Raw genomic sequence first — 17269 nt, forward strand, 5'->3', positions numbered from 1 at the left:
GTGGCTCAGGCCTGTAATCCCAGCATTTTGGGAGGCCAAAGTGGGCGGGTCATTGGAGGTCAGGACTTTGAGACCAGCTTAGGCAATATGGGGAAACTCCATCTTTAGTAAAAATACAAAAATTAGCCGGGTGTGATGGCACCCCGCTGTGATCCCAGCTCCTCGGGAGGCTGAGGAACGAGAATCGCTTGAGCCTGGGAGACGGAGGCTGCAGGGCACTGAGATCGTGTCACTGCACTCCAGCCTGGGTGACAGAGAGAGACTACGCTAAAAATAAATAAATTAATAAACAAATAAAATAAAAATAACTAAATTATTTGAAATTGTCATAAGCTAAGTAATAAGTAAAAACTGGAGAAAAGCCATAACAATAATCCGGGAACAAGATAATGTGATGAGCTAAACCTGGCAGTCAAGACACAGAAAACTGATTAAATTCAAGGTATGTTTTGGAGGTAGAACTAACAAGGTTAACTGATAAGGTGTAGTAAATAAAGAAAAAGGGATGAATAACCGTTGTAAACAAACAACGCGACCAAAATGATCAAACTAGCTCCGCCCTTCCCGTTTGGACCTAAGCGAAGGAAGTGAGGAAAACAAAGCAACTGCATAGCTACTGTCAGGCTTCCGTTCTAGCGTCGCGAAGAGGCCGTAAATCAGAGAAACCCGTTTGGCCCCTCCCCTAAAGGGCTGTCCTTGAGACTGACTGGCCAATGGCAAGCGAGTAGTCGATGGATGATCCAGTAGCTCTGGAGTGGGTGGAGTCCTGAGGAATTGGGGTGGGCTGGGCTTGGGCCTGGAATTCGGCATTTCCGTCCACGTGGGAAGCCATGCCGTGTAGACCCGGCTAGAGTCTGAAGTGCGGGAGAGTCCTGGACCCCGAGTGATGGGGCCGGCGCCAGCTGGAGAGCAGCTGTGCGGAGCGATTGTAGAGCCAGAGGTGGGTTAAGGCTTCTGGGAGGAACAGAGGCTCAATGTGCGCTCCTTTGGCTGCAGGGTCCGAGATGGCGGGGCCTGACAGCTTGCCGGTGAAGGCCATGCCGGCGGACCATTTTGGAGGATGTTTCAAGCCTGTGGCACTGAGGCAGGGCTTGCTAGGGGAAATGGAACCTGGCAGTATTTGGTTAGAAGCAGTGAAGCCAGTAGAGCCTCTGCTCCCTTTTGGAAATCTGCACCTCAAAGTTGAAGAGACCCACACTTGGGTCGTTTCCTTAACTTGGTCGTCCTTGACGATAAGCGGGATCTTCCTCCCTCTACAGAACTTGTGTCCAGTTCTGTGCTCCCCGCTGTAGCGGAGGGCATACGGTGCCTCTCCCGGGGCACTCCAGTAAGGTTCTCTGGGGTGAGAGGGATCGTGGAGGGGATGGGCCCACGGCTGTAAGGGAAGAGGTTTGGGATCCTGCACACTTGCCTTTGAAGCCTGCTCATGGTATGGGTGTACCAGTTGTGGAACCTCGAGTGAGTAGTGGGACTTCAAGTATCTTCAAGAATTATTTTGAGGATTTAATGACTGGCTAAATGTATCCTCTGGGGTCCAGTCTGTTATAGCTCCTTCCATCAGTGAGTACTTAGTATATACTGAGGCAGTCAGGGCTTCCTTGAGGAGATGGAACCTGGCAGGATTTGGTTGGAGCGAGAATGGAAAAGACATTTGAGAAGTCCCAGGCCTATATCAGCAGAAGAGGAAACTTCCTGAAAATACACGGGGCTTGGGCACTACTTAGGGCAGTCAGCTTCTTTTTATTTTTTATTTTTTGAGACAGTCTTGCTCTGTTGCCCAGGCTAGAGTGCAGTGGCATGATCTCAGCTCACTTCAGCCTCTGTCTCCTGGATTCAAGTGATTCTCCTGCTTCAGTCTCCCGAGTAGCTGAGATTACAGGCATGTGCCACCACACCCGGCTAATTTTTGTATTTTTAATAGACAGGTTTCCCATTTTGGCCAGGCTGGTTTCGAACTCCTGACTTCACCTGATCCGCCCACCTCAGCCTCCCAAAGTGCTGGGATTACAGGCATTAGCCACCGTGTCCAACCTGGGCCCAGTCAGCTTCTATCCCTACCAATTCCAAACAGAGCTCCATGCTTGTGGTGTCAGGTAGACACAAGAGCTCTTAAGGAATTTTCGGTTTGGCACTCAGTAATGTTCCTCGAAGTAACGATTCTCGTGAGTTTTACAAAATCTGACTCCTATTCGAAAGAGGGACAGAGCAGGTGAAGCCTTTACCCACAACCTATCATGGTGGCACTTTAGGCAGCAGATGCTAGATGCCTATTACCTCACAATGGCTTCTCCCTCACTGGTCACAGGTGATGGAACCAGCCCTGGAAGGCACAGGCAAAGAGAGGAAGAAGGCATCCTCTAGGAAGCGTACATTGGCTGAGCCTCCAGCGAAGGGCCTCCTGCAGCCAGTGAAGCTCAGCCGGGCAGAACTGTACAAGGAGCCTACCAATGAGGAGCTTAATCACCTTCGGGAGACTGAGATCTTGTTCCACTCCAGCTTGCTTCGTTTACAGGTACTGTTGAGTGTCTGGGGCTTTTGTTCGAGGGGTGTACCTGGGACCCTGAGGCTGATGGACTGTTTTCTACCCTCTCTTACAGGTAGAGGAGCTACTAAAGGAAGTAAGGCTGTCAGAGAAGAAGAAGGATCGGATTGATGCCTTCCTACGGGAGGTCAACCAGCGGGTTGTGAGGGTGCCCTCAGTCCCTGAGACAGAGGTAAGCAAATGGCCTGGGGAACTGGGAAGCACAAGAGAGACCTCCAGTGGGGGTGTATCAAACAGGGGCCTTGCTGTTACTCTCTTTAAGGGTTGGGGTGCAAGGAGCTCATTCTCACAGCAAGGAAGCTTAGCTGGGAGCGTGGTCATTTGTGTATTCATTCAGCAAGTACTTACATGCATTGCAGTATTTGTGTTCTTAGAACATAGCAGTAAATAGCCTATGTTCTAATGTTGAGGTTATAGTTAATAGATAAGCATGACAGGTCAACTCTGTGGCAATGTTAGAATGTGGTAAACACTGGAAAAAGGAAAAAGTAGGACAAGCAATGTAAGGGGATTGGGAGTGTTAGAGGATGGGAGTGGTTTACAAATTTAAATGGGGTGTTCACAAAGTAGGCCTTACTGAAGTGACATTTGTGTAAAGACTTGAAGTAGGTGAGTCAGCTATATAGATATTTAAGGGAATGAAAGCATTCCAGGAAGGGGGAACAGCCAGTACAAAAGCACAAAGGCAGGATTGTTCCAGGTACATTCCTTGGAATGAATGAGGAAGATAGAAGGAGATGAGTTCAGAAAGGTGATGGGGAAAAGTAGCATATCATGCATGGCATTGTGTCCCGAAATAAGGACTTTGGCTGTTGCTCTGGGTGAGATGGGGAGCCACTGCTGGGTTTTATTTTGCAGAGCACTGATGCCCTCTGACGTTTATTTTTATTTTTATTTTTTTTGAGACAGAGTCTCGCTCTGTCACCCAAACTGGAGTGCAGTGGCCAGATCTCAGCTCACTGCAAGCTCCCCGCCTTTCGGGTTCACGCCATTCTCCTGCCTCAGCCTCCCAAGTAGCTGAGACTACAGGCGCCTGCCACGTCACCCGGCTAGTTTTTTTGTATTTTTTAGCAGAGACGGGGTTTCACTGGGTTAGCCAGGATGGTCTTGATCTCCTGACCTTGTGATCCGCCCGTCTCGGCCTCCCAAAGTGCTGGGATTACAGGCTTGAGCCACCGCGCCTGGCCCCTCTGACGTTTAAAAGTTCACCTTTTTTTTTTTTTTTTTTGAGACACAGTCTGGCTCTTTCCACTAGGCTGGAGTGCAATGGTGCGATCTCGGTTCACTGCAGCCTCTGCCTCTCCTGTTTAAGCGATTCTCCTGCCTCAGCCTCCTGAGTAGCTGGGATTACCACACCCAGCTAATGTTTTTTTGTATTTGTAGTAGAGATGGGGTTTCACCATGTTGGCCAGGCTGATCTTGAACTCCTGACCTCAGGTAATCTGCTCGCCTCGGCCTCCCAAAATGCTGGGATTACCTGGCCTAAAAAGTTCACTTTTCCAGCCTTAAAAAGTTTAGTTTTAGAAAAATTTACTCCAGCTGCTGTGTCAAAAGTAGAATGGAGAGGGACAACGATGAGATTAGGGAGACCAGTTAGGAACTAATCTAGGCACTAAGAAATGATGGCTCCGCAAACTAGGGAAGAAAGTAAGGTGATCCTTTTTTTTTTTTTTTTTTAATTTTTTTCTCTCTCTGTTTTAAAAAGTTTTCTTTTTAGAGAAGTGATCCATTTCTGAATACATTTTGGTAGTAAAATGGGTATTCTTTTTTTTTTTTTTTTTTTTTTTTTTTTTTGAGACAAAGTCTCGCTCTATAGCCCAGGCTGGAGTGCAGTGGCGCGATCTCGACCTTGGCTCACTGCAAGCTCTGCCTTCCGGGTTCACGCCATTCTCCTGCCTCAGCCTCCTGAGTAGCAGGGACTACAGGTGCCTGCTACCACGCCCCGCTAATTTTTTGTATTTTTAGTAGAGATGGGGTTTCACTGTGGTCTCGATCTCCTGACCTCGTGATCCGCCCACCTCGGCCTCCCAAAGTGCTGGGATTACAAGTGTGAGCCACCGCGCCCGGCCATAAAATGGGTATTATTATTATTATTTTTTTTTTTGAGACGGAGTCTCGCTCTGTCACCCAGGCTGGAGTGCAGTGGCCAGATCTCAGCTCACTGCAAGCTCTGCCTCCCGGGTTCATGCCATTCTCCTGCCTCAGCCTCCCGAGTAGCTGGGACTACAGGCACCGCCACCTCGCCCGGCTAGTTTTTTGTATTTTTAGTAGAGACGGGGTTTCACTGTGTTAGCCAGGATGGTCTCGATCTCCTGACCTCGTGATCCGCCCGTCTCGGCCTCCCAAAGTGCTGGGATTACAGGCTTGAGCCACCGCGCCCGGCCAAAATGGGTATTCTTAACAGAGATGAGTTAAGGTGATTTAAGTGGTTTTGGCTTGAGAAACTCATGTGGAGTTGTCTTAGCAAGGAAGACATAGTTATGGGAAGATTGGGAGTTTGGTTTCAAACATACCGATGTGTTAAGATGTCTTCTAGACATACAGGGTACATGTGAGGAAGACAGTTGAATCAGTATGTGTCCCTGTCTCTGCCCCCACAGCTCACTGACCAGGCATGGCTCCCAGCTGGGGTTCGAGTGCCCCTCCACCAAGTGCCCTATGCCGTGAAGGGCTGTTTCCGCTTCCTGCCCCCAGCCCAGGTTACTGTTGTGGGCAGCTACCTTCTGGGCACCTGCATCCGGCCAGACATCAATGTGGATGTGGCACTGACCATGCCCAGGGTAAGGTCCAGGGTTTAGGGAATAGAGGCCCACCACCTGACTACCTACAAATCCTGGATCCCTCTTTCTTATCTGCTGCTTGCCAGGGGATTGAAGTCTGAATTCTAAATCAGAAGAGCAGACCATTGCAAGCATCCTGAAGGCAGCTTAGATCCCTTGGGCCAGTTGCTGTCCTTTTGGAACTTTGCCCTCCTGATATGAGAACTGGGCATAGTGTTACTAACTATGGCTCAGGCACTTCTGTCAGCAGAGGAGCCCTGGTACTCTCACCTTGGCTTCACCTTGGCCCACAGCTCCACAAGCACTTATGTGCCTGGCCTTCTCTTCTCCCCTGGCCCCTCCAGGAAATCCTACAGGACAAGGACGGGCTGAACCAGCGCTACTTCCGCAAGCGTGCCCTCTACCTGGCCCACTTGGCTCACCACCTGGCCCAGGACCCCCTCTTTGGCAGTGTTTGCTTCTCCTACACAAATGGCTGCCACCTGAAACCCTCACTGTTGCTGCGGCCACGTGGTGAGAGGCACACATTGGGATGAGGGCATAGCATGGGGTGGTAAATCTGGAGGAGGAGGCACAGAGGCCTCAAGTGTGGGAGGACAGGATGGGGAGCCCTCTGACTCCAAGGGCTCCTGCAGAGTCTCAGCACCTGCTGTTTCTGCCAGGGAAGGATGAGCGCCTGGTCACTGTACGTCTACATCCGTGCCCTCCACCTGATTTCTTCCGCCCGTGCCGCTTGCTGCCAACCAAGAACAATGTGCGCTCTGCCTGGTACCAAGGGCAGAGTCCTGCAGGGGATGGTGAGCAGGCCCTGGTGTTGAGGTGGAGCTGGAGGGAAGAGGTGTGGGGGACTTTTCCTCTCATGGCTTCCCTTTTCATCCCACAGGTAGCCCAGAGCCCCCTACCCCCCACTACAATACATGGGTCCTTCAGGATACAGCTCTTGAGTCCCATTTGCAGCTCCTGTCAACCATGCTGGGTTCAGCCCAGGGCCTGAAGGATGGCGTGGCACTTCTGAAGGTCTGGCTGCGGCAGCGGGAGCTGGACAAGGTGAGTTGGGGGTAGCCCAGCCTCCCTACCTGAGTGCCTGTGTGATAGGTAGGTTCTGACTTCAGGCCTCTCCCTCTGTCTCTTTCAGGGCCAGGGTGGGTTTACTGGGTTCCTTGTCTCCATGCTGGTTGTCTTCCTTGTATCTACACGCAAGATCCATACCACCATGAGTGGCTACCAGGTCCTGAGAAGCGTCTTGCAGTTTCTGGGTGAGGCAACTAGGTGGGGAAAGGCCAGGGGTTCTACTCCATCTGGGAATCCTCATCTTAGCAGGGGTCTTTTGGTTTTTTGCCATCAGACAGATGAGCAAACTGAATCAGCTGAGGGAGGGTGTCATTAAGGACTGGGTCCCCAGAAGGGGATACCTTCTAATACACTTGTGGTTCACTTCAGCCACTACAGACCTGACAGTCAACGGGATAAGTTTATGTCTCAGCTCAGATCCCTCTTTGGTAAGTTGGAGAAGGGCCAGGTCTATGCCAGGAGGCCTGCAAGTGAGGTGCCAATCCTGACCTGCTTCTCTCTACACCCCCCAAGCCGGCCCTGGCTGACTTCCACCAGGCCTTCTCCGTTGTCTTCCTGGACTCCTCAGGCCATCTCAACCTCTGTGCTGATGTCACTGCCTCTACTTACCACCAGGTACCAATGGGCCCCCAATCTGTGTTCCCCTGATGTCCCAGCCCAGACTCTGTCCCTTTTGCAAGTACCAGAACCCCAGAAACTCCTCTTCAAAGAGGTAAGTTTAGGGCATGTCTCCGGGTCTAAACCCTTGGATCAATGAAGGGCACAGGGATGGTCCCTTCTGTGGCTCCAGGTGCAGTATGAGGCACGGCTGTCTATGACGTTGCTGGACAGCAGAGCTGACGACGGGTTCCACCTGCTGTTGATGTCTCCCAAACCCATGATCCGGGCTTTCGACCACGTCCTGCAGTGAGTTTAGGGGCGACAGGGTATGTTGGCGGGTCCTGTCTCTTTGGGGCTACAGACGTGGGGCAAACGTCTTCAGACAGATGCTCAGATCATTCAGGGAGGAGGTGGTACTAGGGACCAGCAACCTGATTACTCCTCTTTGGCCCTCTGTACCCCTCCAGTCTCCATCCACTGAGTCGCCTGCAGGCAGCGTGCCACCGGCTGAAGCTCTGGCCAGAGCTGCAGGACAATGGGGGGGACTATGTCTCAGCTGCTTTGGGCCCCCTGACCACCCTCCTGGAGCAGGGCCTGGGGACTCGGCTGAACCTCCTGGCTCACTCTCGACCTCCAGTCCCAGAGGTGAGGTGGTGTAGGGTGGGGAGTTTGGGTGTGAGTTGGGCTGGATCCAGGGTCCCAAGAGACACAAAGGACATGCCATTCCTCTAGCTAGGTGTTTCTACCTAGCTAGAAAGTAGGTTTCTAGGCCAGGCTGGAGGATGGGAGGACTGAGCTCAGCCTTTTGAAATCTTGCAGTGGGGCATCAGCCAAGATCCACCAAAGCACAAAGACTCTGGGACCCTGACCCTGGGTCTCCTCCTACGGCCTGAGGGACTGACCAGCGTCCTTGAGCTGGGTCCAGAGGCAGACCAGCCTGAGGTGAGGGACCCCGGCATGTACACTGGAAGGAGTGGGGCGGCTCTTTCCCGTGGCACCTGGACCAAAGCTTGTCAGGAGGGTCCACAGAGCCCTTCCTTCCCCAGCTCTACTACCACCCTTGCCTCCTCAGGCTGCTAAATTCCGTCAGTTCTGGGGATTCCGCTCGGAGCTTCGGCGTTTCCAGGACGGAGCCATTCGGGAAGCTGTGGTCTGGGAGGCAGCCTCTATGTCCCAGAAGCGCCTTATTCCCCACCAGGTGGTCACTCACCTCTTGGCACTGTGAGTGTTGGCATCTGGATTCCAGGAGGCAGTGTGGGCTGGGGAGCCTTTTCGGGGGTCTGGCCCAACAGTTGAGCGAGAACATAGCCCCAAATGTTCTCACTGTCTGTGCCTCTTTTTCAGCCATACCGACATCCCAGAAACCTGTGTCCACTATGTGGGGGGCCCCCTGGATGCACTTATCCAAGGCCTGAAAGAGGTAAGGGTCTTTGGGGTCAAGGCTAGTGATTGTAGAGTAATCCGTCTGTGGAGAGAGAGTTCTTTCCGCCTCAGCCAGCTTGCACTTCCTGGCATGTCCAGCAGGCGGCGGTGCTGGCTCTGCTGCAGCCTGAGCTGGGGCAGAATCCAGGTGAAGCTGGCCTTCTGTAGGGTCCATCCTCCTGACCGTCTTCTCCCTCTCAGACCTCCAGCACAGGCGAGGAGGCCCTGGCAGTGGCGGTATGTTGCTATGACGACCTCAGTCGCCTACTGTGGGGGCTAGAGGGTCTCCCACTGACCGTGTCTGCTGTTCAGGGAGCTCACCCAGTGCTGCGCTACACAGAGGTGAGGTACAATGGTGCAGGTGACCTTTCTGCTTAGTAACCCCACCTCTGCTCCAGTCACCCAGTATTCCCTGCTTCTAACTTCTGACTCTGGGCACTCCCTCCCAGTCCCAGGCCCCTTCCTCAGCCCCCCTTCTTCCACAGGTGTTCCCACCAACTCCAGTCCGACCAGCCTCCTCCTTCTATGAGCCTCTGCAGGAGCGTTCCTCACTGCTTCCCCGGCTCGATAAGCCCTGTCCAGCGTATGTGGAGCCCATGACCGGTAAGAGGGCCCTTGGGAGGGAGTGGGAGGGATAGTTTCAGTTCCAGGCCATAGTATGAGACCTCTGACTCCTCTTCTCCATCAGTGGTCTGTCACCTGGAGGGCAGTGGCCAGTGGCCACAGGACGCTGAGGCCGTGCAGCGGGTCCGAGCTGCCTTCCAGCTGCGCCTAGCAGAGCTGTTGACACAACAGCATGGTCTGCAGTGCCGTGCCACTGCCACACACACGGATGTCCTCAAGGTTAGGCTGGTGCAGGCAGATATGTCCCCGGGGCGGGGGGGCACCAGGGATGTCAGGGCGTGGAAGAAGACACCCCTTTGGGTACCACGCTGGGGAATAGGACTGTAGGCCACAGAGTACTCCCGGGGTCCTGGGTTGACACATCCTTCTCTTACCATACCTTCTTCCAACAGGATGGATTTGTGTTTCGGATTCGCATGGCCTATCAGCGGGAGCCCCAGATCCTGAAGGAGGTGCAGAGCCCAGAGGGGATGATCTCACTGAGGGACACACCTGCCTCCCTCCACCTTGAGAGAGACACAAGGCAGTTGCCACTGCTCACTAGTGCCCTGCATGGGTAAGGCCACTGGCACAGCTTCTTCCTGTCTGTAGGCCCCCTCCTGCCCCATTCTCCTCACCTAGCCACCTGTCTCTCTGGGGGCCAGATGGTATCGTAGTTAGGGGTATGGGTTCTGGAGTCCGGCAGGTCCTGGAATCCTGGCTCTGCCACTTACTGACTGACCCTATGGTCAGATTTTCCTCTTTGGTCCCTATGTTCCTCATCTGTAAAATGGAAATAACACTAGGATCAACTTCTTGGAGCGTTTGTTAAGAGAACATGAGATTACATATGTAACCTATTATCACTGAGGCTGGCCTTGGGTAGGGCCGGATGAACAGTGGCGGTGGTGGGGTGGGGCCCTCGGCTCCTGATTCTCGCTGACACTCCCCTCCTCTACCCAGACTGCAGCAGCAGCACCCAGCCTTCTCTGGTGTGGCACGGCTGGCCAAGCGGTGGGTGCGTGCCCAGCTTCTTGGTGAGGGTTTCACTGATGAGAGCCTGGATCTGGTGGCTGCTGCCCTTTTCCTGCACCCTGAGCCCTTCACCCCTCCCAGGTGATTCCCTCCACTTTTTCCCTAGCTGAGAAGTTCCCTTGGGGCCAGCTATCATCCTTCATGCTGCACCCTACGTTTACATGGGAATGGGTTGTTGAGCAAGTGGCAGAAGGGGTTCTAAGATGCCCTGTCCCGCCCCCCCAGTCCACACCAGAGGGTCTGAGCTCCGTAGCCTGAGGGAAGCCTGGGGATATGTGACTGGGCCCCGGATTCTTTACTTACTCCAGCCCTTTAGTTCCCCCCAGGTTGGCTTCCTTCGATTCCTTTACTTGGTATCAACGTTTGATTGGAAGAATAACCCCCTCATTGTCAACCTCAACAATGAGCTCACTGGTAAGTGGCAGAACAGGGATCAGACTGCTGGAAGATCTGCCTTTATGGATTGCAGGCAAGGGTTTCCCTGACAGTGTTAGGTTTTCTCTGTGCCTTCCCAGCCCCAGATGTCTAAGCCTGACATGAAGAAGAGGTCCAGGTAAACAGCCTGCCCATTATGACATGATTTGCTCTTAACTGTCAGAGACAGAATGGTAGGGTGGGAAGCAAGCTACCCATTGGGGGACTGTGGAAGGAAGAGGAGAATAGAAGGGCAATCCTGAATGCCAGGTGAGCAGTATTAGGGCACGGAGCTAGGAAGTGTAGCATAGATACTCAGACCTTTGGTGGGGGTGGGAATGGTGATTTCTGGTTATAACATGAGGCACTCCTGGTCTCTGCAGAGAGCAGGGTGTCAGGTTCCTAATTCTCCAGGTGTGTGGAAGCCCATAGTGGAAGGGGGCCAGGGGCAAGACTCAGCTTGTGCAGGCCCGGAAACCAGACTGGGGGTGCCAAGCAGTGGAAAATTCTGCCTCTGGGCTGAGGTTGGGAGATTAATGCCCCACCCAGTTGAGGCAAATGCAATGTCCCTTTTGTCACCTTTGCCACTTGTTGGTGGGGGGTGTTGAAAAATACCTCTGATGAGCAGCTGTTGGGGGCACCATAGGAGGAGCTGGGGCAGTAGAGGGTGTCTTACAGGGAGGAGCAGGCTGACCCAGGACCCATTCTTGTCTCTAGTGGAGGAGCAGGTGGAGATGCGCAGTGGCTTTCTGGCAGCTCGGGCACAACTTCCCGTCATGGTCATTGTTACCCCCCAAGACCGAAAGCACTCTGTGTGGACACAGGATGGACCCTCAGCCCAGGTTCAGCCCCATACCTGCCCCCTAATGTGTGGTTTTCTTCCCAAGGGAAAAACAGGCCCAACCTGAGCTGGGAGAGACCCACTGTCAGTTCCAGTCTGATGTGTCTGTACCCTGCAGATCCTGCAGCAGCTTGTGGTCCTGGCAGCTGAAGCCCTGCCCATGTTAGAGAAGCAGCTCATGGATCCCCGGGGGCCTGGGGACATCAGGGTACGCTTCTGACCAGCAGTCACTCCAGGGCCTCTGGGGATTCTGTCTTTGGAAGTTCAGCATTCGGGGATCTCACAGGAGGCCAGGTCCCCTTGTTTGGTGAGACTGAACAGAGGAGGTGTTGAAGCTGCTGTGGTGCCTGGGGTGGCAGAGCCTGGGGAACCTGGGTTCCATCTGGGTCTCCTGTTTCTAGCCTGTGCTCTTCCTGCCAGGCTATGCAACAGCTGCTTCCTCTGTGGGTCTTGGTGTTTCAGTCTTCAGATGGCCAGGTGGGCCGATAGTGGGTGGTCAGATGAAAGTGAAGGAGGAGGAAACCAAGGTGGGCATATGGAGAGGTTTGTGGTTCAGTTCCTCAGTCACGGGGGTCCTGCTGACCACTCCTTCTCCCCTTCCTTAGACAGTGTTCCGGCCACCCTTGGACATTTACGATGTGCTGATTCGCCTGTCTCCTCGCCATATCCCGCGGCACCGCCAGGCCGTGGACTCGCCAGCTGCCTCCTTCTGCCGGGGCCTGCTCAGCCAGCCGGGGCCCTCATCCCTGATGCCTGTGCTGGGCTACGATCCTCCTCAGCTCTATCTGAGGCAGCTCAGGGTTGGTCCTAAACAGCTGAATGACCCTGGGGAGGGGACTTCCAGGTGAAGCCGAGGCTATGGAGGAGCTCTTAAGTGCCTGCCTATAATCTTCTCTGTTCTGGCCGGGCGCGGTGGCTCAAGCCTGTAATCCCAGCACTTTGGGAGGCCGAGACGGGTGGATCACGAGGTCAGGAGATCGAGACCATCCCGGCTAACACGGTGAAACCCCGTCTCTACTAAAAACTACAAAAAACTAGCCGGGCGACGTGGCGGCGCCTGTAGTCCCAGCTACCCGGGAGGCTGAGACAGGAGAATGGCGTGAACCCGGGAGGCGGAGCTTGCAGTGAACTGAGATCCGGCCACAGCACTCTAGCCTGGGTGACAGAGCGAGACTCCGTCTCAAAAAAAAAAAAAAAAAAAAAAAAAACTAGCCGGGCGAGGTGGCGGGCGCCTGTAGTCCCAGCTACTCGGGAGGCTGAGGCAGGAGAATGGCGTAAACCTGGGAGGCGGAGCTTACAGTGAGCTGAGATCTGGCCACTGCACTCCAGCCTGGGCCACAGAGCGAAACTCCGTCTCAAAAGAAAAAAAAAAAAATCTTCTCTGTTCTGTCCCTTTCTAGGAGGCCTTTGGGAATCTGGCCCTTTTCTTCTATGACCAGCATGGTGGAGAGGTGATTGGTGTCCTCTGGAAGCCCACCAGTTTCCAGCCCCAACCTTTCAAGGTGTGCTGGCTGGTGACAGCCGTGAGTGTGTGCGCGTGGTTCTGTGTGGGTATGCATGTCTGTGTGTAGTCTGTCCTATGGGCAAACCCGTGTCAGGTGTGGAGTGCATGGGCTTGCGTTTATATCCCCACCACCCCCACTCTGCACCCAGCCTGGTGTCTCTGGGTGTGCTGTTGTGACCCTCAATCCGCATCTCTTCTCTGATTTCCCCAGGCCTCCAGCACAAAGGGGCACATGGTGATGTCTCGAGGTGAGGAGCTGGTAATGGTGCCCAATGTAGAAGCAATCCTGGAGGACTTTGCTGTGCTGGGTGAAGGCCTGGTCCAGACTGTGGAGGCCCGAAGTGAGAGGTGGACTGTGTGATCCCAGCCCTGGAGCAAGCTGTAGATGGACAGCAGGACATTCGACCTCTAGAGCATGATGTCAGTGGGATGACCTCCACTCTCCTTGGACATGAATCCTCCATGGAGGGCCTGCTGGCTGAACACGCTGAATCATCTCCAACAAAGCCCAGCCCCTACTTTCTCTCTGATGCTCCAGCTTTGGGGCAGGGGCATGGTGGCCCGTGTAGTCTCCTGGGCCTGACCATCCCAGAAGAGGAGTGGGAGCCGGCTCAGAGAAGGAACTGAACCCAGGAGATCCATCCAGCTATTAGCCCTGGGCCTGGACCTTCCCCCAATTTCCCACTCCTTTCTTAGTCTTCTTCCAGAAACAGAGAAGGGGATGTGTGCCTGGGAAAGGCTGTGTCTCCTTCCTACTGTCAGGACCTGTGCCTAGACTTAGCATGCCCTTCAAAGAGTCACATCACCAATGCTGAGCAGTGGAAAGGGGCTATATGTGTATGAATAGACCACATTGAAGGAGCACAATGCCCTCCTGTGTTGATGCCACTTCCCAGGGTGGAGACAGTGGAAAAGAACTGAGGACAGGAAAGGGTTGGGTAGGTCAAGGGGTCAGGGGACTGGTAGTCCCCCAATCTTGGAGAGGTGCAAAAAGCACTGGGTGCTACCCGCTGGCTGCATCTGCCCTGGCTGTTTGTCCGTTCTTGTCACAAACTACCACTACTACATACCTGCAGTGGGGTTGCAGAGATGGGGGAGACTCAAGTCTTGCTCCCCAGGAGCTACCAGGGCCCAAGGAAGAGAATGCTGCCTCCTTTCAGTCTAGTCTACACCCCCTTTCTGGCGGCCTCTCCACGTCCTGTAATTCTGGCTATTTTTCTAGACTCAGCTCAAATAGTGCCCCTCCTTAAGCCCATCCCTCGCTCCCAGCCTGAGGTGATCTTTCCCTCCTCTGAACTGTTAGAGCAGTTACTGTCTGTTCAGTTCACTTGGCAGGCACACACACTGGCATAAATTCTATTGTTTTGAACCCCGATTTAAAATTAAATTGCAGCTGGGCATGGTGGCTCAGTTTGTAATCCCAACACTTAGGGAGTCGGGAGAATCACTTGAGCTCAGGAGTTCTAGACCAGTCTGGGCAACAGTGAGACCCCATCTCTTTTAAATAAAAAGTTAAATTGTTTAATTTCCCTGTATTCCTGGCCTGTCTGCCCCTTTCACATAATTTTAACCTAGTTTCCTGGATGTAAGCTCATTGAGGGCAAGGAATATGTTTGAACATAGATTTTTTCATATCCTTCCTAGCACCTATTACAGTGCTTTGCTCAGGGGCCATCCAGCACAGGCAGATGGAGGGCAGAGAAGCCCACTGGAAGATTGCAAAGTAAAGGGAATCCATTTGTGAACTCCGCCTGGAACAAGTGGGTGGTGACGGTGAAAGAGAAAGCCTAAGAGATTATAGAGTTGACATTTATTGAGTGCCTAATAGGTGCCAGGCGGGTTTAGGTGGTGGTATCTGTGTCTTATGTGCGGAAACTTGGTCATACAGTCATATGAGCTGCAGGAAGTAGGTGCTTTTATTTACCTTCATTTTCTGAGTAAGAGCACAGGCTCAGTGCGGGGGCCCGTTGTGGAGGAACTTTGACGCCTGGCTAGAAAGCTCCGTCCTCAAGATGAGAAGCTGCATGTGGGAACTCTGGCCTCCAATTCTGTCTCAACTGTTGGTCTTTGTGAATCACTGCTTGCCTCTACTGTCACTGCCATGGAGCAGCTCAGCCCAGGGTTGAAATTAGAATAGGGAGGGAATAAATTGGCTGGCCATGTGAGCTGGAGTCCACATCTCTCCCTCTGCTATTTATTCATGAGCTTCAAGCATCAAGGTGCCAGGCTTTATTTTCAGGGAGTGAAGTGTAATCCCATCCCTTGTGGAGCCCCATGGTCCATGGTCACCCTTAGCTCTTCCTCTTGCCTCCCTTGGTCCCTTGGACTATTTGTCCCCAGTCCCTCCATGGGCTCCTGGGAGGGCCAAGGTTTGCTGGAAGCATAGCAGGAAGCCTTATGTGTGAGCAAGTGGACACAGGATAATGGTTAAGCATCCTCATGGATGTGCCTGCCTTGGCGGGTCTCTGCCTTTAATTTTGCAGAGTTTAACTTTAAACTCTGCCTTTAACTTCGGCAGATCACCTGTTTCATGCCCAGGTGAGTTGCCTGTGGCTTCAGGCCCTTCACAAACCCAGCTCTGGATTATGCCCATGGGGGAAGGGGTGGACTGCGCCCCCAGGCAGGACTATAGCAGGTGGCTTTAAGAGGTGCAGTTACCAGTCCCAATGGGAAATGAGCTCTGGCCCTGCCACCTCATGTGGCCCTATGCAAATCACTTACCTTTGCTGGGCTCAGTCTTCTGACCCATAGAATAGGTATGGTAATGACTTTGTCAGCTGACCAATGCCCAATGTGGCAAGGAAAGAGGGCTGGGAATTTATAACCCTAAGGTGCTGCACCATACCTTCCTGTTCTCCCTGCTGCAGTTCCACTGGGGAGGTGGGTGGACAGGAAGCCCCAGGTCCAGTTTCTTTTTTTTTTTTTTTTTTTTTTTTTGAGACTGCGTTTCACTCTTGCCCAGGATGGAGTGCAATGGCATGGTCTTGGCTCACTGCAACCTCCACCTCCCAGGTTCAAGCGATTCTCCTGCCTCAGTCTCCCAAGTAGCTGGGATTATAGGCGCCTGCCACCACATCCTGCTAATTTTTTGTATTTTTAGTAGAGATGGGGTTTTACCATGTTGGCCAGGCTGGTCCTGAACTCCTGACCTCAGGTGATCCACCCACCTCAGGCTTCCAAAGTGTTGGAATTACAGGCGTGAGCCACTGTTCCCGGCCCTAATTTCAATCCCTCACAGTTGCAGCTCCAATCTGTTTTCCTCAGGTTTTCTCTGGAAAACAGGTGAGCAAGCTAGTGTTCAAGGTGACTGCCCAGGCTCCTTTGCCCAGCCCAGGATGACTCTTGTCTAACCACTGAGGCCCCGGCTCCAGAGTAGGGAGGTGCTCAGGCTTTAGCTGAGGGGCCAGGACAGGGGAGGGTGGAGATGGGTGGTCAGGAGCTGGAACCCCAGGGGAAGGGAAGGAGAAAAGCCTAGCGGGAAGCCTTATGTGTGAGCAAGTGTACACAGGATAATGGTTAAGCATCCTCATGGATGTGCCTGCCTTGGTGGGTCTCTGCCTTTAACTTTGCAGGTGGACAGAGACAGAGTGGATCTTAAGTATGGCATGATTTGTCTGTTCTGTGTGTGGTGCATGTGCACCCGTCTGTATGTGCTAGTCTGTGTGTGTCGGTATTCACCTCCAGCTCTGGTTTGCTACAAAAGGGGAACTCTGTCCTGTTTTTTATAGGGCAGATTAGAAAAAGCTCTCAAGTTGGAGGCAGGGACCCTGGATTTCTTCCCCTGGCTTTAAATAAAACTTTGGGGTTTTGCTTTTCCCAGGTTTTGTTTTGTTTTAAAAAAAGAGACTGGGGGTCTCACTATGTTGCCCAGGCTGGTCTCAAACTCCTGGACTCAAGTGATCCTCCCATCTTGACCTCCCAAAGTGCTGGGATACAGAGTTTCCCCATGTTCTGACTGGCCTAAGCCTCTCTACGTAGTTCTATTTAGTGAACTCAACAAGGGTCCTCCTTTCTGGCTATGGCATCTGACAACCTCCTCTACCCCAGAATCCTGTTAGCTGAAGACCCTATTTTCCTCTGCCCAGCTCCATACTTTGGGGGAAAAAAGCAAAACCCCCACACCTAAGGGGTCCATACAGCATGTTACAATCAATGAAATCCTCAGGGCTGCTCAGTCCCTGACCTATTAAGTCAGATTTGGGCCAGCCAGCACCCCTCTCCCAAGTTTACATGTAACCCCCACATCCGGTACTTGCTTTATGAGTCACAGATTAATCCAGGTGAGTGATAAGGGCGAGGGGAAGCCTGGGGCACGTGAGTCACCCCTACCCTTCACAGGAAAGGCCAATGTGCTCATCTACCCCTGAGAGGGAGAAGGAGGCATCTCACACTGCCCCAGGGAACCAAGGAGAACCAAGAAGAAGGGTGTTTCAAACCAGAGGGAGACTTCCTCTTCT

General features: G+C 53.0%; 1 protein-coding gene across 1 annotated transcript; it reads left to right on the forward strand.

The window, feature by feature from the left end:
• Positions 1 to 772: 772 nt before the first annotated feature.
• On the forward strand, positions 773 to 14988 carry NOL6 (nucleolar protein 6). The gene is made up of 26 exons (XM_010385756.2): positions 773 to 940; positions 2306 to 2512; positions 2598 to 2714; positions 5143 to 5322; positions 5667 to 5835; positions 5985 to 6119; positions 6206 to 6369; positions 6458 to 6578; positions 6763 to 6821; positions 6907 to 7008; positions 7184 to 7299; positions 7461 to 7638; positions 7813 to 7935; positions 8066 to 8214; positions 8338 to 8413; positions 8617 to 8757; positions 8901 to 9018; positions 9104 to 9258; positions 9432 to 9595; positions 9982 to 10134; positions 10370 to 10467; positions 11185 to 11309; positions 11427 to 11516; positions 11914 to 12108; positions 12709 to 12810; positions 13024 to 14988. Exons 1-26 carry the CDS (start codon positions 887 to 889, stop codon positions 13171 to 13173), a joined length of 3441 nt encoding a protein of 1146 aa, XP_010384058.2. The 5' UTR covers positions 773 to 886; the 3' UTR covers positions 13174 to 14988.
• Positions 14989 to 17269: the final 2281 nt, after the last annotated feature.

The sequence above is a fragment of the Rhinopithecus roxellana genome, chromosome 16 (assembly GCF_007565055.1).
Source record: "Rhinopithecus roxellana isolate Shanxi Qingling chromosome 16, ASM756505v1, whole genome shotgun sequence".
In the NCBI taxonomy this organism is placed as follows: domain Eukaryota; kingdom Metazoa; phylum Chordata; class Mammalia; order Primates; family Cercopithecidae; genus Rhinopithecus; species Rhinopithecus roxellana.

Bases quoted from the DNA above. Each gene is read 5' to 3' on its own strand.
- NOL6 (XM_010385756.2), top strand. From the start codon at position 887: ATGGGGCCGGCGCCAGCTGGAGAGCAGCTGTGCGGAGCGATTGTAGAG. The intron at 7,300-7,460 runs GTGAGTTTAGGG...GTACCCCTCCAG, and splicing joins GCTTTCGACCACGTCCTGCA to TCTCCATCCACTGAGTCGCC. The intron at 11,310-11,426 runs GTTCAGCCCCAT...TGTACCCTGCAG, and splicing joins AGGATGGACCCTCAGCCCAG to ATCCTGCAGCAGCTTGTGGT.